The 20,551-nt window shown below is 39.5% G+C and overlaps 2 protein-coding genes across 2 annotated transcripts in view; one reads left to right on the forward strand and one right to left on the reverse strand.

Annotated features, from left to right (window-relative positions):
• LOC121477734 (SLX4 interacting protein) overlaps positions 1 to 20,551 on the forward strand; it is a 179,973-nt gene that overhangs the window by 122,927 nt on the left and 36,495 nt on the right.
• LOC121477735 (60S ribosomal protein L31-like) lies at positions 15,083 to 15,519 on the reverse strand. Its single transcript, XM_041732248.1, has one exon. It carries the CDS (start codon positions 15,496 to 15,498, stop codon positions 15,121 to 15,123), a length of 378 nt encoding a protein of 125 aa, XP_041588182.1. The 5' UTR covers positions 15,499 to 15,519; the 3' UTR covers positions 15,083 to 15,120.

Below are 20,551 nucleotides of genomic sequence, written 5' to 3' on the forward strand. Positions count from 1 at the left end.
ATATTGGGCAGAACCATTGAATAACCCGGAACAGATTTTTAGCAGATAAAAATCTGTTAGTAAGCTGATCACTCAAGCTGTCACCCTTTCAGGTCACTTACATAAGTCAAACAAACATGCAAACATATGCACACGTGTTTGTGTTTATTTCTTAGTAGTAAGAATTACAGGGTGCAGAAGCTTGAACGAACTTTTTGACATGCCCAGAATGAATTCTTTGATTTCCAGGGGTGCCTGGGTGGCTCAATGGTTGAGCATCTGCCTTCAGCTCAGGTCATGATCCTGGGATCCTGAGATTGAGACCCAAATTGGACTCCCCGCAGGGAGCTTGCTTCTCCTTCTGCCTATGTCTCTGCCTCTCTGTGTGCCTGTCATGAATAAATAAAATCTTTAAAAAATTTTTTTTTTATTTCCAAGGATCAATACTGTTTTTGTTTTCAAAAGATTTATTTATTTTGAGAGGGAGAGCAGGGGGAGAGGCAGAGGGAGAAATTCTTACACAGACTCCCTGTTAAGTGGGAAGTCTGATTTGGGGCTCAGTCCCACAACCCAGAGATCATGACCTGAGTTGATATCAAGAGTCGGATGCTTAACTGACTGAGCCACCCAGGCACCCCCGCTTTTGGTTTCAGTGGGGAGCAGGAACTTCAGAGACCATTTTTCTGGCCCTTCATTACTGTATAGCACTTACTCCATGAAATATGGAGTCCAAGTTTAGGTTCCATTGGTTGCAGGGTAAATCTATCCCAGTTTTGTACTCATCAACTGAGAAGACAAATACAGATTTTCATAGACCTACTGGGCCCTCTGTGAGATGTATTGAAACCAAGTTTCTACTTATCACACTCTGTTGGGTTACAGTGGCAGTCAGGAACCCCAAGAATTAGCATTAGCTCAGAGCCACTGTCCAGACATTCTCTCTTTTTTTAAAATTTTTTTTAAATTGGAGTTCAATTTGCCAACATTTAGCATAACACCCAGTGCTCATCCCGCCAAGTGCCCCCCTCAGTGCCCATCACCCAGTCACCCCAACCCCCTGCCCACCTCCCTTTCCACCACCCCTTGTTCATTTCCCAGAGTTAGGTGTCTCTCATGTTTTGTCACCCTTACTGATATTTTCATTCATTTTCTCTCCTTTCCCTTTATTCCCTTTCACTAATTTTTATATTCCCCAAATGAATGAGGCCATATAATGTTTATCCTTTTCCGACTGACTTCTTTCACTCAGCATAATACCCTCCAATTCCATCCACATCGAAGCAAATGGTGAGTATTTGTCATTTCTAATGGCTGAGTAATATTCCATTGTATACACAGACCACATCTTCTTTATCCATTCATCTTTCGATGGACACCGAGGCTCCTTCCACAGTTTGGCTATTGTGGACATTGCTGCTAGAAACATCGGGGTGCAGGTGTCCCGACGTTCCATTGCATCTGAATCTTTGGGGTAAATCCCCAACAGTGCAATTGCTGGGTCGTAGGGCAGATCTATTTTTAACTCTTTGAGGAACCTCCACACAGTTTTCCAGAGTGGCTGCACCAGTTCACATTCCCACCAACAGTGTAAGAGGGTTCCCCTTTCTCCACATCCTCTCCAACATTTGTTGTTTCCTGTCTCATTAATTTTCCCCATTCTCACTGGTGTGAGGTGTATCTCATTGAGGTTTTGATTTGTATTTTCCTGATTGTCCAGTCATTCTCAAAAGTTCTAGGTATTCCCCTTTTCTCATTGTGCAGGTATCCTAGGAAACAGTTGCACATCCCAAGTGGAAGAGTTATGGTCCTGACTTGAGGGACACCTGGCTTTCTGTTCAGGGAGATAGGATTTTGAGAACTGAGTCAAATCTGGGGACTGAGTGAAAGTCTGTGGCGCTCCTTCAAAGTAGCCCAAGTCAGGCCCCTGTTGAACAGACCTAGATTTTTTCCCCCCTTTTATATATTATTTTGCTATGGCTGCCATAAGAAAATACCACAGATTGAGTGGCTTAAACAAATTTATTTTCTCACAGTTCTGGAGGCTTAGAAGTCTAAGATGTAGGTATCAGCAGGATTGGTTTATTTTGAGGCCTCTCTCCTTGGCTTGTAGATGTGGCTGTCTTCTTCCTGTGGCTTCACATAATTTTCCTTTTATTTGTATCTGTGTCCTGATTTCCTCCTGTAATATGGACACCAGTCACATTGGATTTGGGCCCAATCTGATGACTTCATTTTAACATTTTAACTTAATTACCTCTTTAAAGATCCTATATCCAAATACAGTCACATTCTGAGGTGCTGGGGATCAGGATTTCAACATACAATTTTGGAGAGACACACAGTTCAGCCTATAATACACAGTTTAAGTAGGGCCTAAGTATGCTCTCCATTTTATTTGGAGTTATGGACATATCTGTTAACCAATAAGCCAAAGATGTTTGTGGACTGAGCCACTGGCAGATTTCCTCCCAAGGTTACCACTGAGTAATCTTGGACCAAGTGACTTGGCCAGCCATAGGCCTTAGTTGACCGCAAAGTTTAGGCCACCCAGTCACCAGATGACACACCCACTCTTGGGCTTTGTGGTCTACAGACACCATGTCTGTCCTGGTCATTAGTCTCAGCAACTATACTCACTCCCTCACCCTCATCCCCAATGTGGCTGCCCAGGAATAGGCCTGGTAACAGTATCCTCTCCATGTTGACCCCTCACCATTGTGCAGACAGTTCTGGGAACACAGGACAATCACTTGGTACAGGCTGACATTCTCACACAGATCAGTATGCATATTCTCCATTCTCTTGGCATCCTGTAGCTAGGTGTGCATGGCTGAGGTACAGCTCAATGTACCTTATGTCTGTATTCCAGCAGAAGGGCCCTGGTTCTCCCACTGATTGACCTTTTTATTGAGCAAGTATGAAAGTGACCTTGTGGGCATGGTGTTGGCACACATTTTAGTACCAGGTTCAGGCACCAAGCAGATTGATTATTCAGAAGAATGTTGTATCCAAGCCAACTGCCCAGTGCTTGTTGACCTTGCCAGCCCTACAACTAGACCCATGGGAAGCTGCGTTCAAGAGGAGCCCCTCTCCCCCAAGTAGTGCCAGATAGCTTCGGCCAGGCAACCCTGGGAGAGCTTCTGTGATCATTTATCAGCTTGTCACTGTAGCCTCACTGACCAACAGCACCCAGAACATCATACTCTTGCCTCTGGGCTTTTGCATATGTTCCCCTCCTCTCCCAGCAACTCTCTTCTCCTTCCCATTGCTAGGTCAGCTCCTCCTCCTGCAGGCCTGTGCCGGGGTGTCATTTCTCCTAAGAAACTTTATCTGACTCTCTGTACCTTCTCTCTCAGGGAGCTGCCCCCTGCCCTTTCCCGTGTACCCGGCCCACCCTCAATAGTAGCAGCACTCACCATTTCAGCTGGTTCCTGGCTTCCCAGAGAGATTTCACTTTCATTGAAGGCAGGGTTCTTGTGCTGTTCAGCACCCAGTGCAGAGCTGTTACTCAGGAGGAACACAAGCAATGGAAGAAATAAAGAACTGAAATGTAGTTTCTGGTTACAAGTCACATGTTTATCTGCCAAGGCTTTGCGATGCACTTCCATTGCAACATCTCTTGCCCCTTCAACAAAAGGCAGAGGTGAAAGTGGTCTGTGAGTTAACAAGTTATTAAACAGTTGTTCTCGTTTGGTTTTCAGAAAGTCAAAACCACATCCTACTCCAGTATAAGGACAACTGCAGTATTTTCTGGCTTTTTGGCATCTCGGGACTGAACACATCCTCCCTCCAGCCCCTCCCTAGCCCAGGTGTCTGTTAGCATTCTTACCCCTACCAGTTAGTTACCTGTTAGTGAGCTTCAGCCTGACCAGCCCTGTGCTGGCTCTCCTGCATCCCCATGGCAGATCCTCGGGCAGCCCTATCTAGCTGGCATTCTTAACTCTTGATCTGAAGATGAGAACCAAACTCAAGAGTTCAGGCAACTTGCCCAAGGTTGAAAAGCTACTAAGTGTCAGAGGCAGTGTTAAAATGCTGCTGTCTGATGTCTGGCTGGTCTGAGAGAGAGAGAGAGAATGTATGTATGTTTTCTCTTTTAATAATAAAAACAAAGCTATCTTTCGGTTAACCATATGAAAGCCAGGAGCAGTGTTCTGCTTGAACTATCATGTGGCTGTCTTTGTTTGGGTTTCTATCCTCTATTCTCTGATCCCAAGATGGAAAAGGAGACACAGACTCCAAAATAGAGTTCATCTTTCACCTCCAAGCACTTACCTCAGTGCATTGTCTAAATAGTAGGGGTTTGCTACATTTTTGTGTTTGTGGAGCAGTAAATTTTCTTTTTTTTACTGCCTATTATTCCATTTTGCATAACCTTTTTCTTGCACTTAACATCTAAGAAACCCAATCCTTTGGAAAATGCCATAAAATAAATTAAATTTTCCTGGGTACTGTGGTTTCTGTCTGCAGTGGCTTTCTTTTTGGCTTTTCTTCTAAGCTGAACATGCCTCTAAAATCTTAGCTTAAATCTTTAGCCAATGCATGTAGCTGTCTGCTCATTCTTTTGTGGCATCCAAGGTATCCTCTGTGAATGTTCAGGGCTGAATTACCAGGCTTCCTCTCTTCATCAACACCCACGCAGCATTCTGTGGTGGGGCACATTACCACCATGTTAGGAAATCAGTGGGTGTTCACACCAGAGGAGAAAAAGAAAAAGAATCGCCAAAACAAGCAAGTTCTTCCTATTCTTCCCTCTGTCTGAGAAATGTTCCCCTCCTTTTCCCAACGCCCAGTGTGTGGTACCTGCCAAAGAAAGCTTTCTCTTTGCTCTTCAGACACAGGCCTGATTGTGAGCCCTTCTCTCTGGTGGCCCCAGGAGTGCAAATTTGTATATGGGTTGTTTGTTTGGGTTTGTGTTTATTTTCCCAGCACATTGAAAACAGGGCCTTTTCCTATTGAAAATAAATTTTGGAAGTGAACTACTTTTCCCTTTGTGCCCAGCCCTTCCTTACCATAAACGGTCAGGCATTTTCCAAGAGGACAGTGAAAACTGGCCTCAAAACACCATCCCTAAACATTCACAGGAGTACCTCCAACAACTGTTAACCCTGAAAAAGCCCCTCTTGACAAATGCTACTGACTACCTCAGCCACTCCTGACGGCTATCAGCTGTCCCCGCGGAATGGCAGCCTCTGCTCCGTGGTGGCAGAACTGGGCCACAGTCACGTGTGCAGCTATGGTGGGGTCCCCAGGCTTCCCCAGCCAGACACAGACGACTGAAAGGGGGAGAACCCGGCCCTCGTGTGGTTTTATAAACAGCAAAACAGTGCAACACATTTTCAATTATCTACTGTTCTGGTAAATATTCTTAATATTTAGGCATTGTTTTTTCTATTCACAGCCCTTTACAAATAGAAATGGATTTCCTTAAATTTGTCCTAGGGCACAGTGGAAACATGTGTTTTCTTTTTACACATGTGTTTAAATAGCTTTGCTTATTATTTACATTTCTTCCCATAGTGTACTCAATCAAAACATTTTCTAGGCTTTCATCCACATGAGAAGCTTAAAAGGGCAATAATGAAAGCAAGTGCCTATAAGCCCTCTGGTGAATGTGCCACAGTGTCAGCAGAGATTATTTTTCCAGGAAAGGGCAGTTTGCAGAATTTAAAGTTCTTATACTGTCTACCAAAAGTATACAAAAACAGCGTTGACAACACAAGATGCTTTGGATTTGCAAAAACTCGGGAGGCTTTGCTAACCATTTATTACAATAAGTGGAAAGAAAACAAAAATCCTTCACCTTGAAGGGCAGTATTTCCACTTGTCACAGTCACCTGTTAAGGAAATTGCCAGTTTCAGTGACTGGTCTTTTGTTCACTTTTTAATTTTGGAAGAAATTAAAACACACACAAAACCCCCTCTGATACACAAGGTTTCAAAAAGAGAGGATTCTCTCTGCCACACCAAGAGGTTGTCACACTTCAATTTGAGCCACCTAGAAAACTTTGTCCATGGTAGCGTGAACCTCATGAGATTGATCCTACTGGCCTGTGAGTAAGCTGCTTCCATCTCTCCCACCCCACCCTTCTCCCTTAACTTCCTACCATGCACATCAGAAAGACAATGATTTTTCCCTCATAAAACAAAGTCTATATTGCCATTGCTTAGTTTCAAATTACAAAGCCAGTTCTGTTGGAGCTTTTATGGTGATGCAATGCCAGTATTCCTTTTGAGTCTGCTTTTTCACATTTATATCTGGGCTCGTGCTCCCACATTTCTGCCTATTCTGGAACTGGGGAGTTCAAAACAACTCTTCCAAATCCTCTGGGAGGACTCTTAGGTTTCAGAAAGATCTTTGTCATCAAATGGTGATTGCAAGACTTTTTAAGCAGTTGGCGCAGTTGGCTGAGAGCCTTGCCCATTACCAACTCTATGAAGATTGATGATTTGTCACCAGATATTCCAAAGACAAATCCCATTTGGTGGTCAGGTAGAACTGGTTGGCACTCCTGCCCTGTGGTGGGTGGGAGGAGAAGTAATGGAAGAAAAAGTCACTGGCCTTTAACTGATAATAAGGGTGAGATAAAAAAACTTTCTTTTGGTGTTCTCTTTTGTCACATTATCTCTAATGGTGACAACTGGATAGGAGGCCTGTAATTCTCTGTGTTTGCCCAGTGGAAATTGTGATTTATCCCAGCATTTTGGGAATGTGTCCCCTGTGGCACTGGCTTTGTTGTCCAAATGGTTTGGCAGCTGCTTAGCGTATGTATGTGTCTGTGTGTTGAGGTGAGGGGTAGAGGACTGGGTGGCACACAAGGATAGTGAGACTTCTATAAGGAGGTACTTTCTTTTGATGCATCCCAGATGAAGTCTTAAAAAGTGGCAACCTCTCCTGTGTTTGACAGATACTAATGAGGGCAGCTCTTCTTCCCTATCCTCCCACTGCCACTCATAAAGCAGTGGCCTTGTCTTGTAGGGGTTGCATATAATTTTTTAATGTGTGGGATGACAAGGGATAGTGGAAACTATTTGCCTTGGCATGTACTGTTCATTTCTCAGAGGAGTTTTATGCACATTACGCTATAGTAGTACCCTTCCGATGTCTGGGAAGTGCCCAGAGCATTTACCATCTTGTTTGTTCCCTTTAAATTCTTTTCCTTTAGCCAGGCTCTCCAGTCACATGCAAAGATTTTAACATTTCTAGTAATTGAGTTTCACATCACTAGTATTAATTGCCACTAGAAAGCCTGAGAGAGAAAACAGTAGTTATCTAACAGATTAAATATCTATAAGAACCCCTTGATTTTGAAGGGTGGAGGGACGAGTGAAGAGGCCCTAGTGTAGGATAAGACACTGTGGTTTAACACTTTGGACATGAGATTTGCTAACTAAATACCTTGGGAATTGTGAGGACTACAACCCACATGATGATTGAAACCCAGAGATGCTTTCGTTTTCAAATTCCCTAACATGACACCTAATCATTGTAATTATTTAGGACGAAAGTGAAAGAATCTAAAATTGTTTTTTGTAGTTACTATTTTCAGTTTACTACTTCAATTATTTATAATAAAAATAATTTTACACTCACTGTAATAACTTCTGTGAACTGGGCAGGTAGTATCTGCTCCCTTTGACATTTCTGTGGTCTCTAAGTGAATCCGCCACAAATTTCTGAGGTTGGTATTTGTGAAGCACTGTGAATGCCTGGGCTATTCCCCAGAGAGTTGAATAGAAGCGTATTTAATAAACTGCTCAGGTACACTTAATTGTGGAACTTGTTTATATTTGTTGCTCAAACACAGTGCTGTTATTATTTAGAGCCTAAACTCCAGTCAGATTCAAATTTACTTTAACTATTTGATCATGAACCATGCAATCTAATGGGAAACTTGGCTTAACCTGTTTTGTGAAATGTCTTGAGAACCAAATTATCCATGTCTGTGTCAAGCAAAAACAAAACTAGGTCCACATGATCTGAAACATCGAAAATGAATGCCTAGCGGAGATGCTGGTTTTACCTTTGAGGCCAAGATCGAATTACAATCCTGGGGTATGTGTGTGTTCATAAATGTTTATGTTTTTTATTTCTGTGTGTCTTTAATAAATAATACAGATAAGTATATACCCACAGATATAAGTTGCTGGTAAAGAAAATAAAAAGTTACAAGGTCTGAAAGGAGACACCAAAAATATGATTTCCTTACAAATATTTGCAGGAATTTTACTTAATTGCAACCAGAAGTCTGACCTGGAAGTGTAGTGTTTTGACCTCTGAGCTGTCTGGTTTCCTATTTGCGGTGTTTTGCTCTCCCCTAACTGTGAGAAAATCTATTTTACACGGTTTTAACCCTGTATATTCTTAGAAACACTGAAGTAGAAATTATTCCCTTGAGGGAAAAGAAATTCTCATTATTTAAAGAATGACTTGTAAAGGTTTCTCTTAAATAGAAAACATTTTTGAAACACTTAGGAAATCTTTCTTCATAAGATATATTTGAAAATAAAACAGCTTCTGGGTTTCCTTTCAAGGTAATGTGAACTTCTGGAAGACTCAAATTTTTGCATTGTGTAAGCTTATCCTTATTTTAGTAAAGTACTAACTTTTTAATAGCAAAAGTATAGAGTTTATAAATAGTTCTTGTATGAGGAAGCTTTTTCATACTTATTTTTTTCTGTGTCCAACTTACTAAATCTTTTTTTCCCCCTCTCTCTAGTATTTTAGATAAGTAAAAATTAGGCTGAATAAACTCTGGGGACTCGGAGTAGTGTATGGTATTCTAATGGGCTAAAAGACACCAATGGAATTTAATTGGGATAACTGTGGGATAAGGAGGCCTACTATTAGAAAATTATAGAATGCACATATCAAATGCTTGTAGATGGTATTTCCTGAATCTAGTACAGTGGTGGGGAACATTTTTCCTGTGTAGCCTCTTAGAATTTGCCTGCATGATCAACCAGTCATATGCCCCATTTTAAAAGCTCAGACATTTTCAGTTGGAGGAAAGCAGCATTCTTCCTAAGTATTTGAATTTAGAGATTTAAGAATGAGGAACACTGACAGGTCCTATCCATTTAGTTGAAGAGCATTTCATCCCATTCTTTTTTATTTGTTTAATAACAGCTTTATTGAAATATAATTTACATACCATACAGTTCACTTATTTAGAGTATAGAATTCAGTGGTTTTTATATATTCACAAAGTTGTGCAACTGTCACCAGAACCAGTTTTAGAACATTTTCTTCACTCTGTAAAGAAACCCTGTGCCCGTTAGCAGCTGCTTCCCATTTTTCCCTATCGTGATTCCCACTCTGTCCCTAGGTAACAACCAATTTCTGTTTGGTCTCTACTGATTTGCCTACCTACTCTGGACATTACATATAAATGGAATCTTACAATATGTTGTTTTTTGTAACTGGTTTTTATTTAGCACATTTTCAAGGTTCATCTATATTATAATTATTTATCGGTAATACTTCATTTCTTTCCGTTGCCAAATAATACTCCATTGTATGGATGTATCTCATTTTGTTTATCCATTCATCAGTTGGTAGACACCTGGATTTGCTTTCTTTGGCTATTGGGAATAATGCCACTATGAATATTTGTACAGGTCTTTGGATGTATGTGCTCCCTTCTCATAAATAGATATCTAAGAATGGAATTTCTGAGTAACTTTGTATTTAATATATTGAGGAACTTCCAGACTTTTTTCCAAAGCAGCTGCACCAATTTTATGTTCCCGCTGAAAATGGATGAGTATTCTACTTTCTCCACATTCTTGCCAACACTTGCTATTATCTGGCATTTTGGTTATAGCCATCCTAGTGAATGTGAAGTGGCTTTGATTATGATTTTGCAATCTATTTCCCTGATGGCTAATGATGTTTATTTTCTATTCAAGTACTTATTTGTCATTTGTTTAATCTTTTTTGGAGAAATGTTTTCAAATCCTTTGTCCATTTTTAAGTTGAAGGTTTTTTATTATTGAGTTGAGTTGTAGGAGTTCTTTACATATTTTAGATACAAGCCCCTTCAAATAGATGATTTGCAAAATTTTTCTCCTGTGGATTGTCTTTTCAGTTTCTTGATGGTATCTTTGAAACAAAGACGTTTTTAATTTTGATGGTGTCCAGTTTATTCAACTTTTTTGTTTTGTTACTTCTCCATTTTGTATTATATCTGAGAAATCATTGTCTAATCCAAGCCCATGAAGATTTGTGCCTGTGTTTATTTCCTAAGACTTTTATAGTTTTAACTCTTCTGCTTACATCTTTGATCCATTTTGAGTTAGTGAGTTAATTTTATGTATGATGTGAGGTAGACTCCAGCTTTATTCTTTTGCATGTGGTTATCAGGTTGCTCCAGTACCATCTATTGAAAAGACTGTTCTATCCCAATTTAATTATCTTGGCCCCCTTGTTGAAAATCAGTTGTCAGTAAATACAAGGATTTGTTTCTGGACTCTCAGTTCTATTTCTACATGTCTGTCCTATGCCAGTACCAAACTATTTCAATTAGCCTTGTATTAAATGTTATTTCTTTCCCAACAAGGTTAAAGCTGGCATTTACCAGGATCAAGAGTCTCTTTTAACCTAGTGAGTATAAACATCATTTTAAATTGTTATAAACGACTTATTTTTAAAGAATTAATAAGATATTAATTATACCAAGCTTTTTTCTAGGATTCTTAGATTAAATTAAACCCTTTCACAAATTTATCAGCTTTAATTACTCCATTTTAACCAAATTAGTGAAGAGAAAAATGATCCTCAGTATAGTCAAGGTATTCATATTAATGGAAACCCATAGTGAGTCATCAGTATTGGTAAGATATACTGGGGATGCTCAGGAGGAGTCTCAGGAACTTCTGTTAAAATCCTTTACTCAAGGTTGTAAAGCTGACTGCAAGTCAAACACCCACCCACCCCCACCCCTCCATCTCTCCTCTGTACTTTGTCTCTCCCTATCCTCTTGTGCATACTGAACTCTAAGCCTCCCCTACCTCCCAGGGTTCCTGGGAGCCAATAGGAGTTGTCTTGGTTTGAGGCAGACATTCTTGTGGTGCCCACCATTCTCAGTCCTTCTAGCAGGATCCTTTTGATCCCTCCAGATTCTGCTTAGATGTTTCCTTTCCTTGGGGAGCGCCTTCCCCCCAATTTAATTTGTTACTCTCCGTTGTTTAATGAAACATACCCTTCCTTTCTCAGTCTCCCTGGCTTCCAGTGCATGTCTTTGTTGTAGCACTTAGATTGTAGCCATCATCCTTTCACTGCACTATCTCTCCCTCTGACCTCAGTTGAGTATCTCAGGAGCTAAGCAGTTTTCTTGGCACAGCCAGGGATTCACATAGCACTTGTATGTGGTGGGTGCATAAATAGGGCAAGTGGGAAGACTCTGGTGTGATTATTTCTTTTAGAGGAACACCTGGCTTTTGACAGGATGAAAAAAAAATAACCATTTTCTGTTCATATTAATCTATAACTCTAGTGAGATCATTCTCAGAGTCAGAAAGAGGAAAAACTCTACCTTGTAGAGTGTCTCACTTGTATGAAACTACTCCAGTTTGCTGCCATCCTGCTTCCTCAGCAGCAGCTCACTACTGTCAGTGTGATATTTAGTTCATGTCACGTGACTAACATAGACTTCCCAGATAGAGATATATAACTCAAACCTGTTTCACAATATTGGCCTTATTTCTCTTTCTAAGGAATTTTCTATTTTTCCTGAGCCCGGGAAAGTGTTTTCTAGAAGAAACTGTGTTTTCAGAAGAGAGTTGAGAAAGAAGTAAGACTCTGATGTGTGAGAAAATATTTCAGTGATGGGACTCAGCAGAGTGGAGGGGTATAGGTGAAGGTGGACAGGGAAAAGCAGGCCCATGAAGCATCAGCTTGAGTAGACCACAGGGCACGACTGAGGAGCCAGGGGAGGTGATGATGGGATGGTGTAGATGGGGCCGGTGTTGAGGAAAACCCTAAGAAGTGACAGAAGCTTCTTGTAGAACCTTGATGGTGGGAGAGTCCGTGGAGAGGTTGCACCACTGAGAAAAGATGGAGACGAACATAGTAAGCCATTGAGGAGCACAAGGCCAAGGAGGAGGTGGGAGGGCGGTGCAGAGCACAAGATAGAAGGAAATACATTACAAAGGGTCTTGATGTCTTTGCTGAGGTGGGTATCACCTTGAAACCCACAGCCTGCTCCAGGGCCTCACAGAGATCTCCAGGACTCCCTTTCAGAGACTCCAAAGCACTCCAATGTCCAGTATTTTCAAATACCAATTGCAAAGGTCTCCTACCATACGAACCTTCTACGAAAACCCCTAAAAGGAAGAGAGAAAGCTGCTGTGAAGAGGAGGGAAAACTGTGGCTGGAACCAGCTTCAGTCCTGTGACTGAGAGCTGAGGGGCACCCTGAAAATGTTTGCCTTTGAAAGCTGGGAATAGAGGAATAGCCTGCAGAAGAGTGGTTCTGTGGGATGGATATCCAGGAAGCTGTTTGGGATGTTGTAACATTACAAGAGGCTTTTGTGGAGCCTCAGGAGCATTCAACAAAAGGAAAGATTTACAGGTCAGGAGAGAGTGGGATTTTTGTGGACTGATGGAGCAGTGTCTGTCTACTCCTCAGGGTGTTGGGGACTGAGCTGCAGGCAGGGTACATCTTCAGTCCTCTCCTGTGTATTTCTGATCTGATGTTTCTCCAGAGACCATTAGAGTATCAGCCCACTAGTTTCCTACTCCTTCCCTCCCTGTTTCTGGTATTTCCTTCGTATTTCCATTTCTTTTGAGCTCTACTATTGTACTGAAGTATGTTTTTCTTTTATCCAGATTCGATATGTTTTTAGCAGGAGGGAATCCTTTATCTCTGCCTCCCCAGATTCCGCTTTTAGGCATATGCCCTTTTTACTTCAAGGCTCAATTTTTTAAAAGTATGATATACTTTTTACTCCATACCTAAGAGCTTGATGATGTGGCTTGAAGTCTGCAAAATGTATGTATCTGTATCTATATGTATACCTATACCGATAATCAATTAACATATTCAAGCAAGTAGCTCAATAATGAAATTACCATTTCTGTTGTGCATGCAATAGTGTGCTTATTTAGGGCTTAAGGAAGATGAGAGCTTTACAGTCACTTATTAGATAATTTTTGTTTAGGTTTTGAATTGTTACTTTTGAATTGTTACTTACAAAATTATTCTAAAGATTATGGTTACAATTCACAACATACTATGGAGATCCCTGGGTGGCTCAGCGATTTAGCCCAGGGCGTGATCCTGGAGTCTTGGGATCAAGTCCCACATCAGACTCCCTGCATGGAGCCTGCTTCTCCCTCGGCCTGTGTCACCTCTCTCTCTCTCTCTCTCTCTCTCTCTCTCTCTCTGGGTCTCTCATGAATAAATAAACAAAATATTGAAAAAAAAAATTCACAACATACTAAAGAATGCTTTTGTGTTTTTTACATAATGTTATTTTCAAAGTTAGCAAATTAGAAAAGCAAGCTTAAATTAATATTAATTAAATTAATTTGTGTTAATATTTAACAAATAGTTTTTAAAAATGCATCATCTTTAAGCGGTTCTTTTCTTTAAAAAAATATTTTATTTATTTATTCATGAGAGACACACAGAGAGAGATGCAGAGACACAGGCAGAGACAGAAGCAGGCTCCATGCAGGGAGCCCGATGTGGGACTCCATCCTGGGTCTCTAGGATCAGGCCCTGGGCTGAAGGCAGTGCTAAACCGCTGAGCCATCCAGTTGCCCCCATCTTTAAGATTCTTAAATATTTTCATCAAATTATGGTGATATTTTTAAATTTAAATATTCAAAAAAGTTGTCACTTTCCTTTTTAAACTTACTAGAAATTTTAAATGCATAAACAATAGAATTATACAATGAACCTACCCTTATCAACCATGCAGCATTACATTTTAAACATATGGCCAAATGTTATTTCATTTATCCCCCCACTTGCATCTTCCTGTCCCCACTCCCAGATAATTTTAAGGTAAATCCTGGATATCAAATATTGTACGCATAATATTATATACTGTATATAGTATACATACCATACAATATTGTATATTATACACATAATATGTATAGCTGTAAAAACTAAGAAGCTTTTTTTTTTTTTTTGAAGATTTTATTTATTTATTCATGAGAAACACAGAGAGAGAGAGAGAGAGAGAGGCAGAGACACAGGCAGAGGGAGAAGCAGGCTCCATGCTGGGAGCCCCGATGTGGGACTCTATCCCAGGTCTCCAGGATCACGCCCTGGGCCAAAGGCAGCACTAAACCACTGAGCCACCCAGGCTACCCGCTTTTTTTTTTTTTTTTTTAAATGATCAGAGCACCATTAAGGAAAAAAAATTATTGATGTCATTAGATACAATCTATCTTCAGATTTCTCTCTCTCTTATTCTTTTATAGTAGTATTGTTCAAATCAGGGTTCAAACAGGGTTGGTCCACATATTCATCACATTTGGTTGATTCTCTTTACCTTCGGTGAATATCTCTTTGAACTTATGGGAACACCCCTCTCATTTTTTTTTTCTTGCTATTATTGAAGAAACTAGGTCAAATGTCCTCTGAAATTTCCTACATTTTGGGTTTGGCTGGCTGCATATGCATGGTAGTGTTAACATACTCTTACAGCCCCTGTATTTCCTGTAAACTGGTAGATCCACAGACTTGATGGGATCAGATCCCTGTTGTTGTTTCTTATACAAGATAACTTGGGGTGGATGGGGTATATTTCATGTTGTTCTCATTGGGAAGTACATGTCTTGTTATATCTCTCTTAATTTTGTGTTAAGGACATGTATATAGTGAAGGTGGTTTTATGATTTTTTTTTAACCAGTGTTTTTGATTTGTTCATTTGATATTTGTATTAACAGTAAATACTTGTAAGCATAACAACATTAAAAAGTCCTCTTTACATATTCTTCTAAACTTGGCCTCTTTTAGGGCAGTGAAGATAAGAATATCAAGGTAATGTTTCAGAAATAAAACCTGAGACAAAGCCTACATCGTTAGTTTCTTTCTTTTTTATTTATTTATTTATTTATTTATTTATTTATTTATTTATTTATTTATTTTTAGCAGTTTTATACCTCTATTTGACAATCAGCGATTAGTTCTCATCCACATTAACGGTCTGTAGATTTTTGAAAGTGGTGACAGGTACGTAGGTAACCAGCGTGTAGAGCTTGTTTGGTGAATCTTCATCCTCGTTACGTTTTCTGGACAACCGCACACGGATACGGTATGGAACATTCCTTATTCCTTTGGCCCAGACAGCTTTGTTGAGCCTGGTGTCGATGCGCACATCTGGAGTTCCCATCTCCTTCATGGCAAATTTCTGGATCGCTTTGAGTGCCCGAGGGGCACACTTCTTGAAACCCACTCCATGGATATGTTTGTGGATGTTGATGGTGTATTCTCTGGTCACTACCTCATTGATGGCAGAACGGCCCTTCTTCTTCTCGCCACCCTTCTTTGCGGGAGCCATTCTGCCGGGCCCTAGTTGGAAAGGAAGCGTTAGTTTCTTTTTAATCTGAGTCTGTGTGAGATCTGATTTAGCATCTTAATTATGATCAGAAGTCATTGCTTACCTATCACATTAATTTTTACGCATCAAAATGATGTACATTTTATGTGAACTCTAAGGACTTTGGGGAAGGTAAAAATGAGAAGTGGTGATTTTTTTTTTTTTTTCTGTGAAAAGGTAGATCGTCTGGCAGAGAGAGAGAAAATGAAACAAAGGAGGCACGAGACTTGTTTTTTGAAATCCTCCAGAGATACGATAGTAATTGAGCTAATATACATTGGCTTCTCATAAATTGCCTCCATCATTTGGGCCTTGAGTGCCTTAGAAATGATCTCTCTCCCCATGCCTCTTCACCGTTGCTATAGTACTCCTACTAGAGGCCTATTTGTTTGTGTTTAAGGAGCTGGGAGAATTTCTCTCTTACATTCACTTACAGAACTTGCATTTTGTGTTTGTCTTCCAAGAACTCTGTAAAGACTCCTGCTACTAATTTCATTATAACACACCAGTAAATCAACAAAATAAGATTTAGAGCAGTGACTTCCAAATCTGAACTGCATATCAGAATGCACTGGAGCTCTTTAAAAAGAATACAGGTTTATGGAACCACCCCAGACCTACATCAGATTCTTGGGTCCTGGGGATATAGGAATCTGTACAGGTGAGAAAGACTCCGCCTTGGAACTTTAGATTCCAAGTGATGAGATACCCATATCCAAGTGATTAAGGTATGGATGGTGAGCTCATGATTGGGAGTTGGAAAAACTCTCAACTGGTAGGTGGTTACTTAAACATCATAGTGGTTTATTTAATAACCGAAGATGGTAGGATTGATAACTTTGGGAATACTTACTGTTTTTACAGGACTTAAGTGAATGTGTCAAAGATTGGAAAAAGACCCAGCACATTGTAAAATGGGCTACAGATCCCAAATGACTGTGACAATACTGAGGGGAATGTTTGTTTTTTAAGGGGCATGTTTGTTACAGACAAATGCTGAGTAGAAAATATAGAACAGAAAATAGGCTATATAAACTTCATAGGAGAAAGCAGTTCACTGTGTGTCTCAAAGGACAGAGCCACAAATCTGAGATGCAGTGCCTATTATGATAGCTTATTTAATAAACACAAAATCTTAGGTGAAATGGAAATACTATTCTCAGTGCTGAAACATTAAGAACTGTTCTTTTATGATGAAGAGGCCCACAACGATTCCTACTAGCAGCAGTATTCAACATTTACTGAAGATTCCAGCTCAAACAATAAGTCAAGGAAGAAAAATACAGGTGAAAAATTGGAAATAAAGAATAAAAGTGTCATGAAAAGTCTAAGGGAAATATAGCGGCTAATTATTAGAATTAATAAGAGGGTTTAATAGGTTTTTCAGCTGCAGATCAAAGTACAAAAGTCAATTGCAAAAGCAGATGATTTGAAAATGAAATTTTTAGGAAGTAATATGTATGATGGCAACAATAAAAAGTAGGAAATACCTCAAAATAAACTTAATGAAGTACACAAGAACATTATGAAGAAAAAATTTAAAGCTTATTGAAAGAGATTTTTAAAAGTCCTTAAAAATAGTTGGGAGGTCTGCCATGTCAAATGTATAGAGGTCCTATTTGTCTCCAAATTGATCTATAAAATCAGGACTTTTCTAATCAAACTCCCAAAAGAATTTTCTCATGCAACTTGATAAGCTATATGAAAGCATAAAGGAGCAGGAATAACTCCAAGTGTTCCAGAAGGCTAGAAACAGTGTTGAGGGTCAGGAAAAGAATTTGCCCTACTGGATATTAAGGTTTATTGTAAATAAAGCTTAGGTAGTTAATACAGTGCATACTGACTGATAAGCCAACGGAGTAGAGTAACTCTGAAAGAGAGGCCTGTATATGGCAGAGCTGCCACTGCAAACCAGCAGAGCCCTGTTCTATTGAATATTAAATCATGAAAGAGCAGGAGTGGATTTCTCAGTGATGCCACACCTAAAGTCAATGTATGTAGCATTGAGTTTTTTTAAAAAGTAAAATCAGGTTATAAAGCAGCATTTGTCATGTGATTCCATTTTTGTTAAAAAAGAGAGAGAGAGAGAGACAATATCTATGTATTTATGTTATCTTGAGAAAAGACCTGGAGGACACCAAAAGTCAAGGTGACAAGTAATTGTTTCTGAGTAGTCACATTATTGGCAATTTAACGTTTTCCTTAATACCTTTTTGCTTTTGTCTAGTTTTTTTGTTTTGTTTTGTTTTTAACACATTGACTATATATCACTTTAAATTAGAAAAAAAAATTTTCATTTGGAGTTTTTTCTTCCCTTAGCTATTCTTATTTGATTAGTCTTCTAGATTAATTTTAGAATTGTTTTTGACAACTTCCAAACTGCCTCCTACCCCCATACACACACACAAATAACGTTTCATTGTGATTTTGATTGGAATTGTCTGGTACGCAATAGACACTCAGTACATGTTTGTTAAGTAAATAAATATGGGAACAATTGGCATCTTTATAACAGTTAGCCCTTCCAACCCAGAATATGGTATGTTACTCAGGCTTTTCAAGTCCTTTTTCAATAAATGTAAGTTTTGTGATTTTTTAAAATACAGATCTCACATTCACATGATTAATGATTTCTAAAATTGTACAGTTTTTTCATTTTAACCCACATTGAGTCAGACTGTTAGCTGTGTATCTTTAGTGTCAGGACTTAGAAGTGTCAGAATGATTTAAGGTAGATAAACATGTCCTGTGTAGTGAGGTTAAGGACCTGGGTTTATTTAGCTTAGAGTAAATGACTAGGTTGAAACTGGCTACCTATCTCCAAGCATTTGGTAGCAGCCAGCCTTCTTTCAGCTCTGCCAAAAACAGAACACAAGAAAATGAACTTCAGCTATAGCTCAAGGAATTTAGATTATAGATTGCAGACTGGCAGTGCAAAGCTGAAGCTGCCCTCAGAAACACTGTCTTTGGACTGCATGGTATATTTTAATTTATTAGTAATTTAAAATTTGGGAGATTTCACATAAAAATTTGGATATACAGTTTTTCTGGAACGCCCAAAATCTGGTACCCTAGTGCCCTAATTCCCTGTGGCTGCTGAGGCTGGAGTTCAGTAGCTTCTGTCCCCTGTAAACCAGGCATGTGTTTTCACCATTTTTTCACAGCCCAAACCCAACCCTTTTCATTTTACTGTCCTGCCCCTTAATGCATTTAAATTTGCAACCTCAATTCAAATGATAAAGGAAAAATTAAGTTGCACATGGTGAAGTGTAGCATCTTCTCATTTGGAATTTTGGTGCTGTTTTTAAAATATGATTTAAATATGATCCTGGCTAACAAGCAGGAGTGAATTGGATGAGTCTTCAAGGATGTTTCATGTCCTGTGATTCTGCGATCCTGTTAGAATAGTCCAGTGGTTCCCAAACTCTTTTTCTCATTGCACATGGTTGTAGAATTGTAGGGTTGGAATAGACCCCCTGCAAGACAGGGAGGCCACAGAGGATATGCTTCATCTGGAGTTCGTCCTACGCACAGGAAGTGTGAAAGTTGTTGCAGAGGGGCCAGCTTGAACAGCCAGCAATTCAAACAACTGGCTACCTCATTACAAAGCTTTATTAAAAAATCTGTTTCTTTTATGCATAGTTATTTAAAGGTGAGGGAAGGGTTTTGTAGGGAACGTTGAGTTTTATAAGTACCCAGTTCTGTCATCCCCATCATTATGCATGGTCTGGCAGAGTTACGGTTATGGAAACCATTGTTTTGAATATCATTTCATCTGTGCTTACACATTATCTAAACATGGTTTTCATACCTAATCTGAAGGACATATTTTCATAAACCAAAAAGTGGGAAAGCAGTATAGGAAAGAAATCTGAAGCGATAATTTCTCGATTTGTTTTATTCTAATTTTTGTCTGCCCGAGCAGCTTTCTCGTTCAGTGGTAACATGCTCAGATGGATCCCATGGATAGTAAAATTAATAGCACATGTGGCCAGTGGTATTGCATACAAAGTCAATGAAGTGACAGGTAAAAAATTTTTTTCTAAGTAAATTTGGCCTTAAGTAATAATTTTTTTCATAGGTCTTTTTTTTTTTTTCGTGGAACTAACTAGTTTGCCCCATTTGTTTTGGCATCAAATAGACATAGCTTTATTGTGACTCAGAGTCCAGTACTGTCCTTATTTAAGAACGTGAAATGTTCTCTCAAGGGATCCTTTTGGAGTCTCTAAATGTCTTGGTTTATAAGTGAAATTTTTAGCCTAGAACCAAATATTCCACTTACCCACCCAAATTGTTTCCCACTTGTGGTCTTAAACTAGGATCCTGTGTGTGTGTGTGTGTGTGTGTGTGTGTGTGTGTGTGTGTGTGTGTGTTCTTAAACTTAGGGTAGGACTTTTGTTTTTTGGTTCCCACAGAACAACTCCTGTCCTCAACCTCATCCATCACCAGCAATGGTGAAGATCACATTAAGCCTATAATACGTTTCAAAGGTCCCCATCAGGGCTTTTCTCACGTCTCCATCTTGTTATTATACCTAACCTCTCTGTATGTTCTGAATGTTTCATTCAGAAAGCATCACACTTGTGACTTCTCTACCCATGGCCATCTGATAAGGACAGGTGTAACTTTCCAAATGGACAGTTATAATGAGTTGTAACTTCATTTTTCCTGAACAGAATAGCTTTAAAATACACATGTTCTTTATTTTTAAAATGCTTTCTGTGTTCCTGGTCTAGTCTAGCATAAAAGACATTGTCAGTACTTGGTAGCTGTCAACCCCTTCCTTCCTACCCTCTTATTAAATTTCACCAAGTCTTCAGATAGAGAATGAGAGCTGACTCATGATCTCAGACTGAAAACAGTCACAAGTCTGAACTGGTAGAAAATTTGGAGCTGCTTCCAGGTCAGCATATAGTCATCTGATTGCCACCAAGTACCCTTTCTTCAAACAAGTAGGAAACCACTATCCCACCTGCTTTTACCATTGCTAAAAATTTGTTTACAAATTTAAGAT

The sequence above is a fragment of the Vulpes lagopus genome, chromosome 18 (assembly GCF_018345385.1).
Source record: "Vulpes lagopus strain Blue_001 chromosome 18, ASM1834538v1, whole genome shotgun sequence".
In the NCBI taxonomy this organism is placed as follows: Eukaryota; Metazoa; Chordata; class Mammalia; order Carnivora; family Canidae; genus Vulpes; species Vulpes lagopus.

Excerpts from the sequence above, each read along its gene's own strand:
- LOC121477735 (XM_041732248.1), bottom strand. The coding sequence starts at position 15,498 with ATGGCTCCCGCAAAGAAGGGTGGCGAGAAGAAGAAGGGCCGTTCTGCC.